The 25,916-nt window shown below is 38.2% G+C and overlaps 1 protein-coding gene across 23 annotated transcripts in view; it reads left to right on the top strand.

Annotated features, from left to right (window-relative positions):
- Window positions 1-25,916, top strand: part of DST (dystonin) — a 495,141-nt gene that overhangs the window by 236,365 nt on the left and 232,860 nt on the right. For 20 of the 23 annotated variants that reach the window (XM_032140288.2, XM_032140274.2, XM_032140287.2 and 17 more), the window contains 3 exons: window positions 17,709-17,798; window positions 20,119-20,196; window positions 22,647-22,739. In XM_032140288.2, the coding sequence (XP_031996179.1) occupies window positions 17,709-17,798; window positions 20,119-20,196; window positions 22,647-22,739 (261 nt within the window). Of the gene's footprint in view, window positions 1-17,708; window positions 17,799-18,342; window positions 18,442-20,118; window positions 20,197-22,646; window positions 22,740-25,916 lie in introns of all 23 variants that reach the window. The other 3 variants (XM_032140272.2, XM_032140269.2, XM_032140270.2) reach the window with 1 other exon arrangement.

Here is a 25,916-nt window from a genome sequence, read left to right as displayed (position 1 = left end):
TCAGCTATTTACGTATTTACTTACCTTTACAGCCACTTTTTGATTCTACAATGTAGGATAATTCCTTTAGTCTTAACTACTTTAAAGTTTTTCTTTTTTTTTTTTTTTTTTGAGACGGAGTCTCGCTCTGTCGCCCAGGCTGGAGTGCAGTGGCGCAATCTCAGCTCACTGCAAGCTCCGCCTCCCGGGTTCACGCCATTCTCCTGCCTCAGCCTCTCCGAGTAGCTGGGACTACAGGCGCCCGCCACCACGCCTGGCTAATTTTTTTGTATTTTTTAGTAGAAACGGGGTTTCACCGTGGTCTTAATCTCCTGACCTCGTGATCCGCGCGACTTGGCCTCCCAAAGTGCTGGGATTACAAGCGTGAGCCACTGCTCCCGGCCAAGTTTTTCTAAAAGGAACATGTACTGCTTTTTAGGCCAGGCGCAGTGGCTCATGCCTGTAATCCCAGCACTTTGGGAGGCCAAAGTAGGTGGATCACGAGGTCAGGAGTTCGAGACCAGCCTGACCAACATGGTGAAACCCTGTCTCTACTAAAAATACAAAAATTAGCCAGGTGTGGTGGCGTGAACCTGTAATCCCAGCTACTCAGGAGGCTGAGGCAGGAGAATCGCTTGAACCTGGGAGGCGGAGGTTGCAGTGAGCCGAGATCGCACCACTGCACTCCAGCCTGGGTGAAAGAGTGAGACTTCGTCTCAAAAATAAAGAAAGAAAGGAAGGAAGGAAGGAAGGAAGGAAGGAAGGAAGGAAGGAAAGAAAGAAAGAACATGTATACTTTTATTGTCAAAAAAGAACAAGGTAATGTTACTTTGTAAAAAGTTAGTCATTCCCACTCTTAATTTGCCAGGGCAAGACAATTGGATAATTCATCTCCTTTAAAGGAGTTAAGGGCTGATAATGATGAATGTGCTAATTCCTCCTAAGTGTATTTGCATTCTAACCAAGGAGACTTTGGACAGGGGTCTACAGACTATGGCCTGTGGGCCAAATCCAGTCATGGCCTTTTTTTTGTTTGGTACTGTCCTTGAGCTAAGAATATGTTTTATATTTTTACATAATTGAAAACAAAAGAAGAAGAATACTTTGTACCACATGAAAATTATATGAAATCTAAAATTAATTGTTCATAAATAAAATTGTATTGAACCCAGCCACACCCATTCATTTATGTGTGGTTATATACTATATGGCCCTCAAAGCCAAAAATAGTGTCTGGCCCTGTATTGAAAAAGTTTGCTGACCTCTGCCTTAGGGTGAGGTTTTGTATATATTTAAGGGAAAGTTTTGTGTATATTCACTTGAATGGTGAAGACAGGATGGTCTTCTGTATTTTCCCTAAATCCGTTTATGAAGGTGGCTTTCCTTTCCTGTATGTACATCCAGCTGTGGTTCTATGAATGTGATTTTCCACCGTAACTGCTTTTCTGAACGAGCTTTCCTCTTTGATTTATTTAACAAAATGGTATTTGAATAGGCCAGTTCAGTATATTGCTTTACTACTTAGGCAGAATTTTATTTCTGTGATAATTCTCTGTTGCGGGAAGTGAGGGACCCCAAACGGAGGGACCTGCTGAAGCCATGGCAGAAGAACATGGATTGTGAAGATTTCATGGACATTTATTAGTTCCCCAAATTAATACTTTTGTAATTTCTTATGCCTGTCTTTACTGCAGTCTCTAAACACAAATTGTGAAGATTTCATGGACACTTATCACTTCCCCAGGCAATACCCTTGTGATTTCCTAGGCCTGTCTTTACTTTAATCTCTTAATCCTGTCAGCTGAGGAGGATGTATGTCACCTCAGGACCCTGTGATAATTGCGTTAACTGCACAAATTGTAGAGCATGTGTGTTTGAACAATATGAAATCTGGGCACCTTGAAAAAAGAACAGGATAACAGCAATTGTTCAGGGAATAAGAGTGATAACCTTAAACTCTGACTGCCAGTGAGCCAGGCGGAACAGAGCCATATTTCTCTTCTTTCAAAAGCAAATGGGAGAAATATCACTGAATTCTTTTTCTCAGCAAGGAACATCTCTGAGAAAGAGAATGCACCCCTGAAGGTGGGTCTCTAAAATGGCCCCCTTGGGTGTGGCCGTCTTCTGTGGTCGAAACTGTAGGGATGAAATAAACCCCAGTCTCCCATAGCGCTCCCAGGCTTATTAGGAAGAGGAAATTCCCACCTAATAAATTTTGGTCAGACCGGTTGCTCTCAAACCCTGTCTCCTGATAAGATGTTATCAATTACAGTGGTGCCCGAAACTTCATTAGCAATTTTAATTTTGCCCTGGTCCTGTGGTCCTGTGACCTCGCCCTGCCTCCATTTGCCTTGTGATATTCTATTACCTTGTGGCGTACGTGATCTTTGTGACCCACACCCTATCGTACACTCCCTCCCCTTTTGAAAATCCCTAATAAAAACTTGCTGGTTTTGCGGCTTGTGGGGCATCACGGAACCTACCGACATGTGGTGTCTCCCCCGGATGCCCAGCTTTAAAATTTCTCTCTTTTGTACTCTGTCCCTTTATTTGTTAAACCGGCTGACGCTTAGGGAAAATAGAAAAGAACCTACGTGAAATATCGGGGGTGAATTTTGCCTGATATCTGGCTGAATTTCTTCCGATAATTCTCTTTGAGGAAAGATGTGGTCATGAGTGATGATCTCATTGCAAATGTGACTTTCAAATAACTGTTCAGTTATGTGTGTGTCAAGGTTAAAGCCTATGCTAATGTGAAACTGAGGAAATGTTTCCTTTATCACTCAGATTAATCTGTTTCCTAACTAGACCACTTGGTAACCTTTTGTACATGACTTTACATTTGCTTTTTGCCCTCTTAATATATAACCCCTGCTTTGGTCTAGATTAAGGGTTTTATAGTGGTTGACACTGACAGATTTTCGTTATTTATTAGTATTATGATCAGTCCTTTAACTTATTTATTGATAATCTTTGGAACTATTTTTCAATACATACAAATTACACATCCCTTTAAGTGTATTTCAGTTGTATGTACTGACCCATATTAGAATAGTCTAACATTCTGTCTTACATTCTGGGAACCATTATTAATTCTTGTTGAATTTTGACAGATACAAACATTTTTCATGTGTAAACACTGCTGCCACTCCATTTTTTCAAAACGAGTGTGACTAAAATATTTTTTTAAATCTCAGCTTTATTGAGATAATTTACATATTATAAAATTCATTTGTGTTTAATTGAACAATTTTTAGTAAATTTATAGAATTATGCAACTATTACCATAGCCTAATTTTAGAACATTTTCCTCACCCCAAAAAGAAATCTTGTGCCCATTTGTCCTGTTTCTCCCCTGCCTCCAGCCGTAGACAACCCCTGATAAAGTTTCTGTATCAATGGATTTGTCTTTTCTGGATATTTCACATAAACCGAATCATATATGTTGTTTTCTGTCTGGTTTCATTTAGTTAGCATAATATTTTTGAGGTTCATCCATGTTGTGGATCTTCCTTCATTCCCTTTTATTGACAAGTAGTATTCCATTCTATAGATAGATCGCATTTTATGTGTCCACCTAACAGTTGATGGACATCTGGGTTTTTTGCCACTTTTTGACTCTTGTGAACAATGCTGCTATAAACATAAATGTTCAAGACTTTGTGTAGACACATGTTTTTATTTCTTTTGCACATTTCCCTAGAAATGGAATTGTTGGTTCATATGGTAGATCTAGTTTAACATTTCAAGAAACCACCAAACTATTTTCCAAAATGGTTGCATCATTTCACATTTCACCTTTCCACTAGCAGTGTTTTAAGTATTCCAGTTTTTCTGCATTCTTGTTAACACTTGTCATTGTCTTTGATTTTAGCAATCCTAGAAGGTGTGAAGTGCTAGCTCATTGTAATTTTAATTTTGCTAATGACTAATAATGTTGAGCATCTTTTCATGTGCTTATTGGCCATTTGTGTACATTCTTTGGTGAGATGTCTGTTCAGATCTTTGCCTATTTTTGTTTTTTATTTTTTGAGATGAGGTCTTGCTCTGTCACCTAGGATAGGGTACAGTGGCATGATCATAGCTCATTGCAGCCTCAAACTTCCACCACATCCTCCCAAGTAGCTGGAACTACAGGCACATACCATTACACCTATTTATTTATTTATTTATTTATTTATTTATTTATTTATTTATTTATTTATTTATTATTTATTTATTTATTTATTTATTTATTTATTTATTTATTTATTTAAGACAAGGTTTCACTGTGTTGCCCAGGCTGGTCTCAAACTCGTCTCAAATAATTCTCCCACCTAAGCCTCCTGAGTGTAACTGCCCAGTGGACTCTTCTTGCCTGCTGCCTAGATAGAGCTGATTTATCAAGGCAGGGGAATTGCAATAGAAGAGTTTTATACATGTAGAGCCAGCAAAACAGGAGACTGGTGTTTTATTATTGCTCAAATCAGTCTTCCCCAGAATTCGGAGGCTTGGGGTTTTCAAAGATAGCTTGGGGTTTTCAAGGATAGCTTGGGGAAAGAGAGGGAGTTGGCTAGACAATGGGTGCTTGCTGCTGATTGGTTGAGAATACTATCATAGGGCTGTTGCAAATGGTCCTTATGAACCTGTGTCACTTCTGGATGGAGCCAAAATAGTAATTGGTGGGTTCAGGTGGAGCCAGCAGTTGTCAGATATGCAAAAAACCTGAAAAGACATCTCAAAAGGCCATCTTAGCTTCTGCAATAGTGATGCTATTTGCAGGAGTAATTGGGGAAGCTGCAGATCTTACGACCTCTGGAATAATGATGGGTAATCATTTATGTCTGTACCTTAGCAGAATTTAGACTCCTCTCATCCCTTAGTCTGGTGGTCTCTCATTAGCTTTACAAAGGCAGTTAGTTGAATTTGGGGGAATGGCTATTATCATTTAAACCAGGGGTTCCCAACCCCTGGGCCACAGACCAGTTTCGTCTGTGGCCTGTTACAGCAGGAGGTGAGTGGCGAGTGAACAAGCATTATCACCTGAGCTCCACCTCCTGGCAGATCAGCAGTGCCATTAGATTCTCATAAGAGTGTGAACCCTGTTGTGAACTGTGCTTGCCAGGGATCTAGGTTGCATGCTTATTAATTAATTAATTAATTAATTAATTACAGAGTCTTGCTCTGTTGCCCAGGCTGGAGTGCAGTGGCATGATCTCGGCTCACTGCAAGCTCCGCCTCCCGGATTCATGCCATTCTTCTGCCTCAGCCTCCCAAATAGCTGGGACTATAGGCGCCTGCCACCACGCCCAGCTAATTTTTTGTATTTTTTTAGTAGAGACGGGATTTCACCATGTTAGCCAGGATGGTCTGGATCTCCTGACCTTGTGATCTGCCCGCCTCGGCCTCCCAAAGTGCTGGGATTACAGGCGTGAGCCACCGCGCCCGGCCGGTTGTATGCTTCTTATAAGAATCTAACACCTGATGATCTGAGGTGAAACAGTTTCATCCTGAAACCATCCCCACCACCCTGACCCTGGTCTGTGGAAAAATTGTCTCCCATGAAACCAGTCCCTGGTGCCAAAAATGTAGGAGGCCACTGATTTAAATTATAAACTAAATGTCTCCCAATAATTAAGGGCAGTTTGAAGGCTGGACTGCCCAGTTTGGTGGGGTTGGTTAGATCTGATCTCTTTCACTACCATAATTTTCTTACTCAAGTAATTTTCACAAAGGCAGTTTCATGAGTAGCTGAGATTACAGTTGTGAGCCATTGCCCCCAGTTCTCTTTGCCTATTTTTAGATTGGATTTAAATACTCTTATTGTTAAGTTTTTAAAAAATAATGTATGCTTTTGGTATCATATATAAGAAGTCTTTGCCTGACCCAAGGTCATAAAGATGTACTGCCATGATTTTATCTAACGCTTGTGTAGTTTTAGCTGTTACATCTAAATCTGTGATTCATCTTGTGGAAAAGGTTCAAACAAGTGATTTTGCATAAGAATATTCAGTTTCCCAGCATCATTTATTGAAAAGCCTATCTTTTCTCCACTGAATTGCCTTTGTTCTTTTGTCAAACACCAGTTGTCCATAAATGTACAGGTCTATTTCTGGACTCTGTGTTCTGTTCCATTGATCTATATATCTATTTTTATTGAAAGTGTTTTGTTTTACGATTCATTATTGGGTCTTGAAATTTGATTTAGCTAGACACTTTCCAGCCAGTCATTTACCAGACTAATTTAGATGGATAAGGGTTTTAGGGATGGAGGGCAAGCTTCCTTTTTGCCCTCTTTGAAGTTTCACTGAAATGCTGACGACAGACAGATTCATAGGAGAAAAAGGCATACAGATTTATTTACAAATGCGTAGACTTGGAAGTCCTTCAAATATGAGACTCAAAGAAGGGCCAGATGGTTGGGGCTTATGTATCCTCCTCACAGGGGAGAGGGAAGTGGGGTATAGGAAATTTTAGAGGGGCAGTAAATGATTTTCAGGGGAAATGAATGAGCCCAAAGAACAATGGCCTGGGTACAAAGTTCCTCTGAGCTCTGGGGAAGCTGCTGGGAAGGTGAGGGGCAGAACTTCATTTGTCTTATTATTCAGATAAAGTCTTTTAGGTAATCTCTCTGAGCTGCCCTCAGAAGAATAGATAAAAAGTCTGTCTGGGCATGGTGATGACTTTTAATCTCTTCTTTTTTTCTGTGGTTAATCTTTCCTGGTTATTTGATGTAACTGCTAGAGAGAGGTCTTAAGGCAATTGCATTTCTTTTGGACAGAAACTTCCCTAGTCAGCTAAGGAAATTCTAGAGATCCTCCCTCCTTGCCCTTGGTGAGGAGTGGGAGAGAAACAAGAGAAGGTTAGAAAGTTAGGCAACTTCTAAAGACTTCCAATTTCCTCTATTCAAAGTGCTCAGCATGCCAAAGCACCATACTTTGGAGGTGTCATTCTGTGCTCCCTAATGGGGAAATACTTAGGAGGCTTGGCATGCAGAAGTGGACATTTCTCTTCAATGTGTTAGTCATTCAGAAGCAATTTACTTAACTCCAACTGTGTGGCAGAACATGATGCCAGGCACTAACTCCGATAGATGCCATGATGGGCCTTGGGGCAAACACAAATCCCCTGCTAGGAAGTCATTTGATGGGATTTGTGAATCCATTTCCTGAGTTTCTGTTTTTTTCCCCCATGATCCGGCAGGCATTCAAGAGCCCACAGCTGAGTGCATGGCTAAGGTCAAATGCAAAGTGTAGGTAACTAGTCTTTTATTTATTCAACAAAGTTCTTTGAATATCTACTATGTGAAAGGCAGTGTGTCAGACATTAAGCATTTGCAGTGAGGACCCAAGACAGGGCCCTTTCTTCTTAAGGAAATTATTAATGCATTTATGTATATTGTCTACACAAAACTATCCTATAAGTAAAATGATGATTGGTGTACTGGTATAATCCAAAGAATATGGGAGTGCAGAAGAGGGAAACCATCACTGCCTGGATGACGTTAGAATTTGACCTGGTAGGAAAAGTAAGAGTTCAGTAACTAGAGGAGGAGTGGGTGCAGGAAGGCATTTCAGGTAGAAGGAATACTGAGTTATCAATAGAGAAATGTCACAGCAGAGGTTTTAGAATGTGACCTCAAATATTCAGCAGACATTTTGTTTCAAAATCTCTCTTAGCCTTCAGGAATGGACATGAAGCTCTAGTTAGGGCAATGGGACCTGAGCATCTTCCAGTAAACCCATAGCTGTTATGTGGTTCACTTTCAGAAGTGTGGCCTCCGATTTGCTAGGTGTTACCTGGCTCTAGCCTGCTCTTGGTGAAACTTGTCACTTTAAAAGGGAGGGTGCTCAGACAGGGGCTGGAGAGAAAATAACTTCCACTTAGATTTAAGCTTTAGTAAGAGACATCAGTGCAGTACCTCTTCTGTGACACTGAGCTTTTACAACTGGGAAAACTAGTTTTTGAGCATCTGTGGTCTGGAGATCTCTGTTGAGTAGACTAGAATCTGAAAGTTCGGCAGACTTATGATGTCATTTAGGAAGTGATCACTTTGAAACTTTTAATCCTCCTACAGAAAGTATATTTCTGTTGCAGAGATTAATTTAACAAGAGTGTATATAGCATGTCACATTTTTAATTAAGTAATTAAAAGAATAAACCTGTATTTATAATTCCATTCCAAACATATCAGTTCCCCAGATATGATTTTGGGTGGTTTTATTTAAGAAAAATATGAATCGTGGTACTGGGGACCTGGAGTGTCATCTGGATTTAAGGAAACATTCTTTGACAGGGAAGAGGTGTTAAGCATCAGAACGGATTATAGCAGTGGCAGTGGTATCTCATCATCTGGGGGTGTCTTTAAAAATAGTTTTAGTGTTCCTCTCCTTGTGTCAGTTGTCTTGATCATAATCCTGGGTTATTTCAAAGGTTTAACGAAGAGGATGCAACCAGTTGTTCTCAGTTGTTTATTTGCAAGGACCCAAGGAAATGAGCTTATGTTTAAAGAGGAGTGAATTAGTTTGCATATAAAGTATCTGAAAGTATCAGAGTATCGTCAAAGCCTTAAAACTGTAAAATATGCTATGAAGAGACCCCTAGATTTTCCAGTCCTTGAGACTTGAAAAAAAGAGATGAAGCAACCACTTGTGTCATGCCTATCCTAATCTCTCACCTTAGGAAATAATGCTCTGAAAGGGACACCAGGAAGTGCCCATGATGGCATGACCAGAAGGTGTCTGCACTCCTGGCTGGCTGCACCTTTCCTGGAGCTGTATCTACCGGTGGATTCTGTTACTTGCCCAGCACTAACCCCGCTCTATGAGGACCTTGCTCTCGAGTCTGCAGCCTGACTCATATTGTAACCATTCCAGCAAGTGGCTCACTGTTTGGTTAAGGACGGAGCCGTGTAAGATGTTATCCAGGAAGTAGACGAAGTTAATTTTTGAGGTTCAGGTAGTTCTTTGATTGTGTGTGTGTGTGTGTGTGTGTGTGTGTGTGTGTGTTTTGTGTGTGTGTGTTTTGAGATTATAGGTAAGGCATTGACAACCTATAGCTCATTTGACAAAAGCCCCAAAAGAGATGATTCAGCTCAGAAGTATTCAGGGCAGTTGCCACAACCAGCACTTTAATCAGAATTGCAAAGTAGTTGAAATTTTTATTTGTCACATCCTTATATTCCTTTTCTGATGCTTCTCTCCCCACTCACCAGCTGCCCAGGGTCTTCAGACTGCCTTTTACCTGGAATCATACCATGCCCTGCACTGCAGTGCTACTCCCCTACATGTTATTCTGTCTTATCACCAACCATGATTAAGATTTCTTTGAAACCAGTGATAGGTAGGTATAAAGAGAAAGTCAGTCTGGTAAAGTGACCTTGTGTTAGAAGCAGATGACTTGAGAAGTTACTGTATCTGTCCCAGGAGCTCTCTTTTTTTGTTGTTGTTTCAAAGACAGAATGCTTTTACTTGACTACATCTCTAAATTTATAATGATCAATTTGAATCTGATTTATGAATTTGGTATAACATTACAAGAGAATCATTAGCTGGGAGGATTTGATGAGGAAATACACATTTTTTGAACTAGTGTGAATTGTGATCATGGATACAAATTTAAATAAAACTAATTTAAAATTATTTAAAATAACCTTTGCATGATTTTTATTTTAAAGTATTTACAATTCTGTTTTAAAAGCTTTTCAGTAAAAGCTGGAATTTAAAAATATAGTGGAATCTCTTTAAAACAGTGGTGGTAAAGGATAAGACTGTAATGGTGTCATTATAGACTACCTGTGTCAAGCAGGCTTTGTTACACCTGGTTATATTTTTTAAGTCATGGCACACAGATGAACTATGTCTAATAAGCTGTTAGTATTATAATAGCATTCTACTTCATTGTCATTATTTGTCTTTATATTACAACCACACATTTTTCACTTATTTCCATCAAAATTTTGTTTCCTTGATTAGGTTTTCTAGACATGTTAAGTGATTATGACCCTTGCTTTCCCAGCTTTTTCTTTCTTTTGCCCAAATTATGAGAAAGTAGGAGGAGTAGGAAAAAGGTGAGCATAATAAGGATATGGATTGGTTTCTCCTCTTTTCCTTATGCTGGTGTTAAAAATTGCTCTTGACATAGTAGTACTTACCATGATTTTTTTGAGGTGAAAAAGAGTTTAAAGAAAGATTTATATAAGTAATGAGCTAGGAGGATATTTGAAAAACCTGTAAAAGGTAATGCCCATATTCTCCTGCCAAACAGACAGAATACTGGAAAGAGGCATCCTTAGTCTTATCTAAAATACATCCTCCTATTTTTAAAAGATTGCACAATAATATTTATTAGCTGTTCTTTTCTCTCTCATATGTGGAATGGGTAATGCTGATGCCTTTACAAGCCAATGCTCATTTGTTAGACATTGTAGTATAGAGTTTGTCTAGAATACATCTTTAATAATCTGTCCAAGGAACTGGACAGATACCAAAAAAGATATACTATGCAGAGTATATTGATTTCGGAATTTATTTCTCCCTTTCAGTTACATTATAATTGCCCCACACCAAGATCTGTACAGCTATGCAAGAGATGAAAAATCCACAGGTTCAGGGGCACATGTGAGCAAAAATAGATTTTTTATCTGTTTTCTTGATAATAAAAGGGAAGATAGGAAAGATAGAGACCTAAACCCAAACCAAACCAGAACCAACCAACCCTAACCTCAGACTGTTACAGAAAAGTTACCTATTTAAAAATATTTAAAAATTGAAATAGCCTTTTAAAAAGGTTACTGCAACCATGGCAAAACTGTATAGAAGAGAATAAAAAATACCTAGCTGAAACGGTGACTAAAATACCCCAAATCTTAAAGCGTTTATCTGTAATATATTAATAAATGTTTTTATTTTATTTAACTACCTAGTTCCACCTTGTGGTGAAAGATTGGGAAAGGCCATTCAGTTTTTGCATTTTAATTGATTATAGATTGTCTACCCAAAAGCTAAAAAGAGAAGCCTTCTTTGTCAAGGAGTGAATCAGGTCCAAAGAAGTAGACACATTATTTGTACCACCTAGTGCCAATGTGGATTTTAAAAAAAACCTCTCTATTATTTTATACATTAATACCTTAAGATGTGTAACTAATACCTTTATTTCATAGTTTAAAAATAACCTAAAGGAGATGAATTCTATGCGGCCTTAATGTTGACTTAACGTAGTACCTTAAAAAACCATAACCACCTTTTTACCATGCCAAATAAGGATATTTCCCTATTCTACTTAACTGCACCAATTTCAAATTTATAATAGTTTAGGTAGAATATGAATTGTAGTTTTATTCTTTCACAACTCCTGAAGAAGTAGTACTGAAATAAATTTGTAATGAAAAAACAACTTTAGATAAGGCAGCTACCTAAGATAATACAATGCTTTTGAGCATTTTTTTGTGTATTTTAAAAGCGTTAATTTTCTTATCAATAATTAATATGTTAATATATTGATATTTATGTTACCTCTATTTTTTCAAGTAGGCTGTCTAAGGAACTCTCCTAGGAGAACCTGACAGCTTATTTTTTATGAACGTACTTGTTTGATGTAAAAAAAATTGCATTGAAAAATATTTTAATTTATAGTTTTCACTAAAGCAAACTATCCTTCTCGTCACCCAATTAGTATAAGCCAGTGAGGCGATCTCATTTGGGGCAAGCCTTCTTTTATTATTTATGTTTCTTCCTAAAGATAGCTGATTGTTTTCCAGAATACTGTATCCTTTAGATATAGAACTTCTTTAAGAGCGGACTGTGAACCCTTTATGTGGCTGATGTTTTGCTCCCTGCTGCAGAGCACACTAGGACGCCTGCGTTTTACCCAAGGTTCATTAATGGAATGTCTCTTCCAGTTTCCTTTTTTTCCTGAGGGACCTTACCTCTATTGTTGTGTACAGATTGGGCTCTTGATTTTACCTGTGACTGATTTGTTTTTGCTTAAGATAATAGTTTACAGGGAAGCTTTTATATTGGTCAGAGATGTTATGGCCTCATTCTGTTTAAAATTTGTAGTTTTCTTTGTGTAGGAAAAGTTCAAGCTTCTTAACCTGGAATATAAAGCCTCTGTGTCCACCGGCGCATCGTTCCAGCCTCATCTTCCACCTCATGCTTCATTGACTTCACCACTGCTTTCCTTCCTTGCAACTCATATGTAGTTTTGTGTGTCCTTGCCTTTTTCCTTTGTTCTTGCTCCTCCCTCCACCTGGAACATTCCCATCTTCTTTGCTGGGAAGACCCCAGATTGGGTTAAGCTCCTCATAGCTTCCTGAGTGTGCTGTGAATGCATTTATTTTGTACTGCAATTTCTTGCCTAAATTTCTTTCATCTCAGATTACAGGCTTCAAGAGGTGACACTCTTATTATTCATCTTTGTACCCATAGAAGTTAAAGGATACCCTGGCATATGACGGATGAATGCTCAATAAATAGTTTGTGACCTGAATTGAATTGCAGCTAAACAATAGTAATATGTTTAAATAATGGGAAGTCAAATTTTTGTGAAATTTGTCTAGATTAACATCAACCACTATAATGTTAGACTTTTAAAAAACGAAGTTTAAACATTCAGCAAACAGCTATGTAATGATTCTCTTTTCTTCAAAGGTGAATTTGATTTAGCCTATATAAAACCAAACAATTATAGGTTAACAAAAGGAAATTTTCAGTGTAATATTTTTGCTCAGTTAAGCCATTTAGGTAATACAGACCTGGCATGATCTAATGTGTTCTCACTCCCAGATAAGTTTGAAATATTGTCCATGTCATCACCAGCATCTTGTTTAGAATTTTTGTTGCCCATAGAATGTTTTCTAGTCTATTTTTCTTTCTTGGGATATTCTTTTAAGTAAAAGATTAGTGCCCCCTAGAGGTAAACTGTAGGTGCAATGCTGTATACATATTTTTTTAAAGTACTGCAAAATTCTACGAGAATTCTGTGAAATACAGAAAATGCTGTATCACCCTTGTTATGTAATTCAAGTTATGTAAGTTAATCCCAGAGTATTTCATAGTGCTTTTACTTTGCTCATCACTTCCTCTAGCACTATTGATCCAGACAGTTTTTTGTCCCATAGGGAGAACGTATCCAAAAAGAGAAGAAGGAATGCTTTATTAAATACTGAAAATGGAATGTTAGGGATAGTGGCAGTTAGTATAGTCATCTGTGAATGACAGTTACCAGGCCCAATGCCTATGACTCACTCCTGGGGTAAAATAAAAGCTTTTCTATGTAGGCTTAGCTGTCTACTTTCCTTTCTTTTCTTTCCCTTAAATTTCTTGCTAGATCAGATTGGAACCCCAATTCTTTCCCCTCGGTTCATTCCCGACCACCCTTTACCCATAATGTTGATTTTTAATTTTTAATAGCATCCTTTTATTCCATTCATTTGTGCTGAGGAAACTGACCCAGTATTATAAAGTACTTAGCACAAGGTTAGGCATCTAGTAGTAACTCATGGTTTGTGTGTTTTTGTTTATTATTGTTAGCGACATTTGCTTTTTGGAAAATGATATCTTGTATTTTGTAGGACATTTTCCATATACAGTATTTCTGTGGACCCTCAGAATAATCAGCTGAGACAGGAAAAGCAGGCAGTATTGGGAATAGCCAGTGTCTTTGGATTTTTTTCAAGCATTATAGAAATTAAATTAATTTATTTCTGCATTTTCTTCTAAAATTCTTAAGAAATTAAGCCATAAGTCTTAAGAGTAGCTTTTATTTTATACATTTTCTAAATTGACAGGTCATTGATTTTTTAAAATGATGATAATTTGATTTAAAGATTACAGACTTTTTGTTCTCTAGGTTGAATTAGGAGTTTTCTGTTTTCCAACCTTTATCTTAAAGATAAAAAAAAACTGAAGCCTAGAGAGTTTAGGCTGTTGGTACAAATTCATAAGGCCAGGGGCAGAAGCAGGACTAAAATGGCTTTTCCCTTATCACAGATTTTCTCTTTTCCTAATTTAGAGGGAGTCTCGCTCTTTTGCCCAGGCTGGAGTGCAGTGGCATGATCACAGCTCACTGCCACCATGCCCAGCTAACTTTTTGTATTTTTAATAGAGATGGGGTTTTACCATCTTAGCCAGGTTGGTCTTGAGCTCCTGACCTCGTGATCCACCCACCTCGGCCTCCCAAAGTGCTAGGATTACAGGCGTGAGCCACCACACCCGGCCCTCTTTTCCTAATTTAGATTTGTGTGGCTTAATGTTATTATTTTCCTTCTCTAAACATGTCTGTTTTAATTTTTCTTTGTTGTCCCATAAATACGATGGTAGCAAATGACACCTGGTTTTGGAAAGTTTCCCTTATGTAGAGGGTTTTGTTCAGTCTGGCAAGTCAAGTTGTGAAATTGCCTTCCTATGAGATAAGTGTTCAGAATCACACCCCATCTTTTACTGTCCTGGAGTGAGAAAGACACAAGAAGTGGAATATAGAGTGAAATGTGAGTCTGGTAGGGTATAGACATAGTGGACCAGAGAGCACAGAATTCTCAGCACTATTACAGTCCTGGAAGGCCCCAACACAATCATGTGCTTGGGTTCTACTGTCCTTCTGTGTACTGAGGATATCAGACCTGCACAATAAAGCCATTTATTTTGAGAGACGAAGCAGCTGGCTGAGGATCAGGAGCTGTATGATATTGTTTATATAAATATAATCTTTTAGTGTTCCCATTCAGGCTCTTTTAGAGTTTGGCTGCTTTCTGGTTATATTGAAGATACACTGAGAAGTACATAGATTTAGATGCGTTAATGTGCATGACATTCATAAGCTTAGCTTTTCTGCCTTGTTTTTAAGTAGGCCTTAGCCTTATAAATTCAAGCTTGTGCCTTAGAACGGGACTGGGTGAATTCTTACAGTGCTCTAATACAAGAGTCCCCAACCCCCAGGCCACAGACAGGTACTGGTCCGGTCCGTGGCCTGTTAGGAAGTGGCCTGCACAGCAGGAGGCGAGCATTGGGCCAGCCAGCCTTAACCACCTGAGCTCTGCCTCCTGTCAAATCAGTGATGGCGTTAGATTCTCATAGGAGTGTGAACCCTATTGTTTTGTTTGTTTGTTTTTTGAGACAGAATCTCACTCTGTTGCCCAGGCTGGAGTGCAGTGGCATGATGTCGGCCCACTGCAACCTCCGCCTCATGGGTTCAAGTGATTCTCCTGCCTCAGCCTCCCAAGTAGCTGGGATTACAGGCATACGCCACATTGCCTGGCTCATTTTTTTTTTGTAGTTTTGGTAGAGATGGGTTTTGCCATGTTGGCTAGGCTGGTCTCGAACTCCTGACCTCAAGTGATCCGCCCACCTCGGCCTCCCAAAGTGCTGGGGATTACAGGTATGAGCCACCACATGGCTGTGAACCCTGTTGGGAACTGTGCATGTGAGGGATCTAGGTTGTGCTCTCCTTATGAGAATCCAATGCCTAATGATCTGAGGTGGAACAGTTTAATCCCAAAACCACCCTCCCCTGCATCTGTGGAAAAACTGTCTCCCATGAAACCAGTCCATGAGTAGGAAATTGCAGTATTAGTACTCATTTCCCCAAGTGCTTATCTGTTCGCGTACATATCATGCATGTAATAGATATGTTCCTGAAGAGGCCCTTGAAAATTGATTCATCTCTGAAATACAGTTGAGAAGTTGAGAGAGTTGTCATTTCATGGTATCTCAAGGTAAATATTCTAATTGAATGGATAATTCCTTTGTAACTTACTTGGTTATTTACAGGTTTTTCTTTCTTTCTTTTTTTTTTTTTTTTTTTTGAGATGGAGTCTCACACTGTGATCCAGGCTGGAGTGCAATGGCTTGATCTCGACCCACTGCAACCTCCGCCTCCTGGGTTCAAGTGATTCTCCTGTCTCAGCCTCCCAAGTAGCTGGGATTACAGGCAGCTGCCACCATGCGTGGCTGATTTTTGTATTTTTAGTTGAGACGGGGTTTCACCACGTTGGCCAGGCTGGTCTCGAACTCCTGACCTCAGGTGATTGATCCACCTGCCTTGGCCTCCCAAAGTGCTGTGAGTACAGGCGTGAGCCACTGCGCCTGGCCGTATTTACAGGTTTTTCTAAACAAGGACTGCTTAAAATGTGTTATAACATTTTTGGGGGGGAAATAAAGTATTTTTAAACTTTGTCTTACTTTGGTATTATGACATCAGAGATTCAACTGATATTCCTTGGGAATTAGGAAATCAAAATAAAATGTCAATTTGTAAAGATGGAAACTTGGTTAAAAGTAATTTGATTCGCCTTCAGTTTTGCTGTCATTTCAAAGGTACTATTGACATGAACAGTTACTTTGTGGTAGAGCTATTGAGCCTAAGCTTAGTATTTATATTATTTGTAGTTAATTATGCCTAGATGGGTAATTGAATATTAAAAGGTTCTGTGACTTATGTAAACAGTGCCAGAACACTGGATGTAAAAGCTGGTAAATTTGATAAGAAATTCCTAAGGGAACTTTTTCTTCATCAGTCAAAAACATTTTCTGACACACTAACAAAAGATATTGTAAAACATATATATAGAGAGAGTCAACTAAGGTAATAAAGTTTTATGGGATTTAAACTATTTTTGGGGACTGAGAGACTTACCATAAAAGTTTGCTTCCAGTTTACATTAGGCCTCTTGTGTTTGTGTTTGTGTAGTTATATAGTTTTGATCATAAGTTTGGATCTTTTCATTATTTTGTGCTATATACTCACTTGACATTTTGGAAGTGCAAAGGAGTTGGATTCATTTGTATACAGGGCTTGTGCCATGGGTGAAGTAGGTGGAATTCTGGTTCCTGCCTCTTTCTGGCCCACTTCTTCGGCTCTTTTCATGGGAGCAGCCCAGAATCACTGAAAGGCAAGAAAATGGAAATGTGCCAGCCCACTTGGAACAGCCATCTTAATAGCCTGCTTTGACATTTGTCTGTCCAACACAAACCTTGTAGTGGGCCATGTGGTTACTAGAGCTGTCCCTACTTGGCAGGCTGAACAAAGCTTTTGGGAAATCTTTGATGGTTTGGGTTCTAAAATCACAGACTTCTGAATCAGGCCTGTGGAACGGGGAAAGCTATTGTAGGTTGAGTGTTGATTTTGTGCTAGTGTTACTTAGTTTTGAAAATCTTCCGTTATAAGAAGACTTACGTTGTGCAGAGGGAAGGGTTTGGACAGAGGCCTTCTAACCTGACACATACGGATTTCAAAAAAATTTTTTGAAATAATTACAGGCTCATAGGATATTGACAAAATAATATGTGGAGTCTCGTACTCTTCACCCAGCTCACGTCTATGGATTTCTAAAAATGTTCCTCTGCATCCTTGATCCTGTTTTGGGCTAGAAGAAGGTCAACTGCGGGGGTGAAAACTCTACCCTCTCGTTAAGGTGGCACTGGTCACTGTATCGGGAATCATGAATAAAGTCAGGGCATTGCCCGTGTTTGAAGAATTGTAACCCCATGTGGTAGTCCAGGCTTATGTTTGTTCTAGTGTCTTAAAAATGTAATAATTTGAATTGTCTTTTTGAATTATTAATCTGAAATTCACTTTTTTAAGTTTTTAAATTAAATTTAGTTTTTAAGTAATAAGTATTTTAAAAATTTAAAAATAGGTGCATGCATAAATACCATGTGAGGAATGTTTTCTACTTGTCTCCTTTTTATGTTTAAGAATGTTAAGGATGATTCTGAGTTCTAGGACCCCAAATTTTGCTTTTCTCTTCATAGGTTCGAAAACATGTGAATGATCTCTATGAAGACTTAAGGGATGGACACAATTTGATTTCTCTTTTAGAGGTTCTTTCAGGAGATACCTTGGTAAGTTTTAACTTTCTTATTTTATTTTGAAGAACTTGTAATCTTTTCTGCATAGGACCAGTGTGTTTTCAGTACAGACTATTCAGATTTTTGCAACATTCATCTTTTGAGCTATGAATTCTGCCTGAAAAATAAGTTTTGGTTAGATTCCTAAGCAATTTCAAACTTCAAATGATGTGAATTTGAGAGATTGAAGCACTTTGATTACTTCACTTATATAATCAGTTCTATAATTAAAATACTATTTTTGTTTTTGCTTCTTTTTTACCTTTGGGTTTTTTTGCTTAGCAAAAGTTGGATGCATAATATAACCACATATTAAAAGACTTACAAATAGCAAGAAAATAAACATTGCTTTCTGAAAAATGATCTAACCCATTCCGCAGGTGTCATTTTTTTTTTTTTTTTTTTTTTTTTTTTTTGGTGAACATTACTTCCCCTTCTTGTTACCTGTTCTCCTTCATTATGTTCTGTTCATGCTCTTTTCATTTCTGGTCTGTCTTGTGTCTTTGCTGTTCTATCTTCTGTCTGTTATATTCATTAGCCAAGGGAGCGAGATTTTTTGAAGACCTTACGATTGGTGAGTGCAACAGAAGCATGCGAATATGAACAGCATGAGGATGTGGAGGATGAGGATAAGGGGGTAGGTGTCGCCCCCATAACTTGACTAACCTAGCCGTTCCCATGTGGTGAGCGCTAACCTGATAGAGAAGTAACTCCTGGGTTCAGGCTCCTTTTTAGAAAAGCATAGAAAGGGCCGAAACCCACATTGAGGTAGATGTGTGTGTACCAAAAAATTGGATAAAGGAAATATTTTCTCTTTAAATTATCTTCAGAGAGCTAAAATGATTGAATTATTTATACATTACTGTGCACTGCATGGTAATTAAACAGACTTAAAGTACATGATGACATTTTATTAAACAATTTTATATACATTGTATATAAACGTGGAAATTTTACAAGTCTGCTAATTTTTGTGCAAATTCATTCAGTTTCTGGAAGTGATATTTCAAACATGGCAACTATTTATTGCTTTTTATGAAAGAACTTAGGGAAATTTTTTTTAGTATTTAAGTTTCTGCTTTAAACCACACCTCTTGGCAATAGGTATTTGATGGACATGTTTTACCTGTCTAATATATCTCATGTATTTAAAAGGGAGATTTAAAAATCCAGTATTCCAGTAGAACTCACAGAGCTGTTTAATCTTCATGACTCTTAGTTGACTGCAGCCTACCTTTGCAAGACAGACGTGCTTCTTCTTTTGTCTTCTACATGCCTAGTGCCCCTTGATTTTACTGGAAATTGTGCTTTTGTTGGATCCAGTGGGTAAATTTATCAACATCGTTTCTACTTGTTATGCAGAACTTACTTTTCCTTCTGTGGTGTGCTGTCTGTTTTATTATGGCGCCTTTGGCTTCAGCAACCTATACATATTGAAGAAGCCAAGCTGTCAATTGTCTTTTTTCTTTTTTCCCTTTGGAAGATTTTATGTGATAAATTTCAGCTCCATTCTTTGTATTTTTGCTAAGCATTTCTCAGCTCTGTTTGCTTATGTTTTCCTTCATGCTAACGTGTAACGTTTCTTAAGGGAAACGGCATTAAGGAAAATAATTCTCGTCTGTCACTTTTCCTGAGACTGAGAAAATAATTGTGTCCATCCCCAAGTAGTGTAAAACGAGTATAGAGTCCTTTCTAATTATTGTAGTGTCCACTTTTGTGAAAAAGCTAAAATAAAATAAAGAGGAAATATATGGTTTTAATTGGTTTTCTCTCTTTCTCTATCATGGCTAAGTAAACCTTCTCTGTCTTTCTCCTTCTTGGTGATTTTTATACTAACTGCATGCTACTTTATCTCATTTTCATTAATATGCCATATGTATATATATATATGTGTGTGTGTATATACAGTTATAAAAACCCTCTTGCTAGTAGTGTTCAATAAGAAGGTAAAACGATGAATGATATTTAATTATTTTTGTGCCTCCATAGCTAAGTAATTGTAGGCTAGTGTTGTTTTATTACCAAATATTAAAAGTCTGTATATTCTGTAACATTTTCTCTTTTCCTTTTGTTTAAACAAAAAATTTGTCATAAAGTATATGTTTAAATAAAACATACTTGGAAAAAAATCCCTAATAGTTTACATTCAATCTCAGACAATATAAAGAAATTGAAACCTTCTTAGAAAATCTTATGGCCTTACCTAAATGGTAAATACTGTTTTGATATATTAAGATGAACAGAAAGTATATTTAAATTAGCATGGTCTGTGATAACAGAAACTCTCTTTTATACCTGCATTTTTCTGTTTTAGCCCAGAGAAAAAGGTCGGATGCGTTTTCACAGACTACAGAATGTACAAATTGCACTTGACTATTTGAAAAGACGCCAGGTATGATGTTTTGAAAATACTGTAATCATATAAACATATGTTACTAATACATCTGTGTAGAAACATGTCAAGGAATGACAAGGTTAAATTTGCCTGTGAATTGTAACCAGTAAGCTTGTGCTTTGGTGAAGCAAATATTTAAAAATGTTTTTAAACATTTGCTCCCAAGAAAAGAAGTTAATAGTAGGAATAAGCCCAGAGGAATTATAAGTGACTACATTTCCATCTATATAAGAACTTCTGATTTTTTTTCTGTTTGAATTGGATTGCATTTGCCTAGGAAGTTGTTTTTTTTTTTTTTTTTGAGACGGAGTCTCGCTCTGTCGCCCAGGCTGGAGTGTAGTGGCGCAATCTCGGCTCACTGCAAGCTCCGCCTCCCGGGTTCACGCCATTCTCCTGCCTCTCAGCCTCTCCAAGTAGCTGGGACTACAGGCGCCCGCCACTACGCCCGGCTAATTTTTTTGTATTTTTAGTAGAGACGGGGTTTCACTGTGGTCTCGATCTCCTGACCTCGTGATCCGCCCGCCTCGGCCTCCCAAAGTGCTGGGATTACAAGCGTGAGCCACCGTGCCCGGCCTACATTTGCCTAGGAAGTTAATGACATTTTAGTAGCAATAGAATGTTAAGAATGCCTATGAACAGTTCTTAATTGTGGGGAAGCAATACTTTATTTTTTACACTTAGTATATAAAAATGATTTTTATAAAAATACTTTATATAATACTTTTAATTTAGTATAAGCGTTTTTCATACTTAGTAGTGATAAGGCAATATTTTGTTTTTTATAAGTAGATAATATTGGATAATTTATGAGTAAAGATATAACAACATTTCTGACAATAGCCCCCAGCTTGCTTGAGGTATCAGGAGAAATCATGGAAAAGAATTAATAATATATTGGATATGATCTTGATTTGGTGGCATTACGTATTATGGTGTCATAGGCCAAAATATTAGTAATTTTTCAATTAGTACAAAAAAATGCAGGAGAGTTGAAAATTGTTGAAGACAGAGTCAGAGGGGGCGGCAATTTTTTTTAAAAATAGTTTGAAGAAAAGGAAGAGGCTGGGTGTGGTGGCTCATGCCAGTAATCTCAGCACTTTGGGAGGCTGAGGCGGGAGGGTCACTTGAGCCCAGGAAATTGAGGGTGTGGTGAGCCATGATTGCAATATTGCACTCCAGCCTGGGAAACAGAATGAGACCCTGTCTCAAAAAAAAAAAAAAAAAAGCAAGAGAAAAAGGGGGAGAGGGAGAGGTAAACACTAGCTTTTATTATTTCTTCATTATTATTCCTCAATATTATGAACATTAAAATGCTTTTCCCTGTTAAATACTAGTAAATCTTCAGTGCTTAAATATTTTAAATGTTATTGTTGTTTGCTTGTTATTCATCATTCTAGTGAAAGTTTCCAGATGGATACTTCTGAAATGTTTTCTGGCAGTATTTTGTCCAAGAAGTAAAATGTTAAATATCATAGTGTGTAATTCTCAGTATTTAAATTCATGGTATTAAATGATTTTGTCCAGGAAGTAAATGTTAGGGATCATCATTTGATTTATTTACCTGAATGTACAGTTTGACAAGCTTTAAGTCTGAGTATTATATTATTTTAAAATATTTGAACGGCCTTCCAAATATCCAGTGACTTATATATTTATGGCATATTGATAGCAAAATAATGCTAGTTATTTTAAAACCTTGTAATGGAAATTTGAGAAAATTGTTAGAATTGTTAGGATAGTTTCATACTTAATGGTAAAAGTAAAATAAAATTTATTTTTAAAAGACAAAATGATTTCTAATTTTAATATCTCAAATATTTAGGACTTCTCACTTGAGGAGTTGTATTTTTGTATTGACAAGTGAATGCTTTTAGTACTTGCTCTAGAACAGCAGTCCCCAACCTTTTTGGCAACAGGGACTGGTGTCATGGAAGACTATTTTTCCATGAACTGGGTGGTGGGAGGAGTGGGGGTTGTTTCAGCATGAAACCGTTTCACCTCAGATCATCAGGCGTTAGATTTTTATAAGGAGTGTGCAACCTAGATCCCTCGAGTGCACAGTTCACAAATAGGGTTCTCACCCCATAGGAATCTAATGCAGTGGCTGATCTGACAGGAGGTGGAGCTCAGGTGGTAATGCTTCCTGGGCCGCCACTCACCTGCTGCCATGCAGCCCAGTCCCTTTGGTACAGGTTTGGGGGTTAGGTTGGGGATCCTTGCTGTGGAAGACAAGAATGCAATAATACTTGCTCTTTCTTTGTTGTTACCATATGATTTGTAATATAAAATGATTGAGAATAAGGGTAAAACAGTATTTAGTTGACTACTGGTATTTAAATTATTCCATTTTTTCTTTGTATAATTTAGAATTGCTTTTATGTAGGTAAAGATGACTGGTTCAGGTTTGATAAACAGTTGGTTTTATCTCTTCTTCACATACAAAACAGGTGAAATTAGTGAATATTAGAAATGATGACATAACAGATGGAAATCCCAAATTGACTTTGGGATTAATCTGGACAATAATTTTGCACTTTCAGGTAAGCCCAAATTTTCTTAATTTCAGCATCTAATTGCTAGTTTTCAGGTGGTTCATATGACGAGTGAATGACGCATTCATGTTCTATGGAAGAAAAATAAATTTCAATCTTCTTTCTTTAAGTAATATATTTTAATTGTTCTTTTAAGCAACATGCTGCTTGTGAATCTGGCAACTAGTTTCCTGTTCTTGATAAACTTAAATGCAGTTTTAAAGACAATGTCTGTTATCTCAGAGTTGGAAGACATATTTCTTTTTATTGACTGGAGACACACTTTTTTTGCTCATTGGAAAGTATTACCTGTTTTAGATACTTAAATGTTTTATGATTAGTCCTTATTTAGAATGTTTTTTGTTAATACAGTTTCTTAGCTCTGTCAACTATTTCCTCCTTTGATAGACACTAGATGGCGGTATAATTATAAAGAGATGTGAAGAAGAAAAGTATTCATGTTTTATGCAGAGCTGTGCTTTCTCTCTTTAGATTTGAGGAAAGTGCAAATGTATTGACTATGAATTATTATCTAATAAACCTGAGCCAATTGAGGACTAATTTTGATGTAGTTTTGGGGAAGTGATACATTAAAAAGAATCTTCATTTGATTTAAGGAGATTCCTAACTTTAGAACTTGCTTTAGTTTACTAACTGCTGGTCTGCTCCAGAAATGTTCTGCTACTAGAGGTGGGAAGGAGGGGGAAAAGGGCATGGGCTGAAAAACTACCTATTGGGTTCTGTGCTCACTATCTGGGTGATGGGATCATCTGTACCTCAAACCTCAACATCACGCACTATACCCATGTAACAGATCTGCACTTGTACCCCCTGAATCTAAAATAAAAGTTTAAATTATAAAAAAACCCAGAAATGTTCTGTGTACAGCACAGAGCCTGACCCACAGTAGGCACTCAGTACATCTTACCAATTGATTACTGTATAGTTGGATCTTGAAGGAGGAAGTGATCCCTTACCAGCTTCAAAAAGGACCTGGGGTTTTGAAACAAATCTGGTGAGGAATAAGACTTTTTTTAAGGCTGGGCACGGTGGCTCATGCCTATAATCCCAACACTTTGGGAGGATGAGGCGGATGGATCATGAGGTCAGGAGATCGAGACCATCCTAGCTAACATGGGTGAAACCCCGTCTCTACTAAAAAATACAAAAATTTAGCCAGGTGTGGTGGCATGTGCCTGTAGTCCCAGCTACTTTGGAGGCTGAGGTGGGAGAATCGCTTGAACCCAGGAGGCAGAGGTTGCAGTGAGCTGAGATTGCGCCACTGCACTCCAGCCTGGGCAACAGAGCGAGACTCTGTCTCAAAAAAAAAAAAAAATTTTTTTTTTAAAGTTGGCTGAAATACAGGTTATGTAGACAAATGGTGGAGAATAATGTACCTGGGGGGCTTGTTGGGAACAGGATAGATTTGACAGGTATGGAGAGCTACAGGAATCAGAGTCTAGGTAGGTCTAGGACCTGAACAGGCAGCTGAATAGTTTCAGCAGAAGGACGTTCATGGAGATCCAGGTAATCGAAGGAAAAGGTGTTAGCCAGCCAGACTACAGGGCAGCTAATACAGGTGAATAGCCACTTAGCTGAGCTGTTAATGTCAAGGAGAGCCAGTAACCAGAACTGGAAGCCAGGACCCCAAAGGACTGAGGGCATTACTGGAAGACTCTATCCTTAGGGGATCAAAGATATTGAACCTAAATGAAGGCAATAATTTGGCATGAAGCACAGAACCAGACCTTGTTATCAGAATTGGGTAAAGTCTAAGTAGAACTGGCCAAAAAGTTGCTTTCATACAGAGTTCCTCAGTGGCTTTGTTGGGGATCATTTAATCAGCCCTAAGTGGATCAGATCCTAGAGCTTTTAGCAGAGTTGAAACTGCAAGAACCCCAGATGGGAAAGTCAGAGGCCTATTGGAGAGAATCAATCACTTCATCACCAGCTGGTGAGGTAGACTGTGTCTGAATTTTGAATGTTAGACCAAGGATCACTGGGGCAATGGAAAGCATTCAGGCTTTGGAGGGAGGTAGAATTAAGTTTTGTTCTTGGCTCTTTTACTTACTGTTGTGATGCCAGTGGGTAAGTCATGTCACTACTTTGAACTTAAAAAAAAAAATGTGTTTCTGTTCATCACTTTCCTTTTTCTGTCCGTCACTTTCCTTTTTCTGTCCATAAATCGTTTTCAGTGACAGGACCTGTGCTGGAGTCTCTCTGAATCCATTCTGGTTTGGGGGCTGCCTGATTCTCAAATCGTTTTTTGCTCAATTAAATTTTGCTAAATTTTAAAAAATGTATTTTAGGAAACAACATCCATTAATTCTATGTAAAATAATAGAAATGAGCAGAGTCCATAGTGAGAGAGATAAGCTGTGAAGCTGAGGTAGCGATAAAGGTCAGGACTCAGTTGGGGATGCAAAATTGAATAGAAGAGATCACACTTTGCAGGAAGAAAGAAAGGGACTTGGACACAGGGCATAGAGGGTGAAGGAAAGGGATTTGTTAAAGATAACAAAATTTTTTAGCCTGAGAGATTAAGAAACAATAGACTACTGCGAGACATGCGGGTGATGCTAAGGGGAAAAGCACTGACTTTCTGGGTGGGCTTGATGGGATGGTGGGATACCCCGTGCATCTATATGCTGAGCAGTTGGAGACATGAGTGGAGCTGAGAAGCCAGAGGTAGAGATACAAACTTGGGGAAGTTATCACTACACAAGTGATCACTGATTTTATCAGAAAGAAAGGATCTTCAGGGGACCCAAGAGAAAAGCACAGATGCAGAAGAGATGGAGTGCTAAGTATAAAAATTTGGAGAAGGCCCGCAGGAAAAGATTCTGCTGAGGAAAGAGAAAAGGAGCATTTGGAGAGATGGATGAAGTAATAGGAAAATGTACTGATGAAACCAAGGGAAGAGAATTTCAAGTAGAAAGAATGGTGAGCAGTATGAAATGCCACTAGAGACTACAAGAAAATTAAGATGGAGAAGAAGTCAATAGTTTGTTCTAGAAAGAAGACATTGGAGACCCAAGCTCCTAGGAGCAGAGACTAGAAAATAACAAGCCAAAATGTGCAGAAGGGTTGGGAGGTAGAAGCAGTGTATTTAGAGGTCGAGTTTGAGAAAATTTAAAGCAAAAGTCTTCAAAAAGGAATTATGTACTAAGAGAGCCCTTTGGGGTT

This window comes from Hylobates moloch, unplaced genomic scaffold, assembly GCF_009828535.3.
Source record: "Hylobates moloch isolate HMO894 unplaced genomic scaffold, HMol_V3 SCAFFOLD_20, whole genome shotgun sequence".
NCBI lineage: Eukaryota > Metazoa > Chordata > Mammalia > Primates > Hylobatidae > Hylobates > Hylobates moloch.
This window is presented reverse-complemented; position numbering and strand designations above follow the sequence as displayed.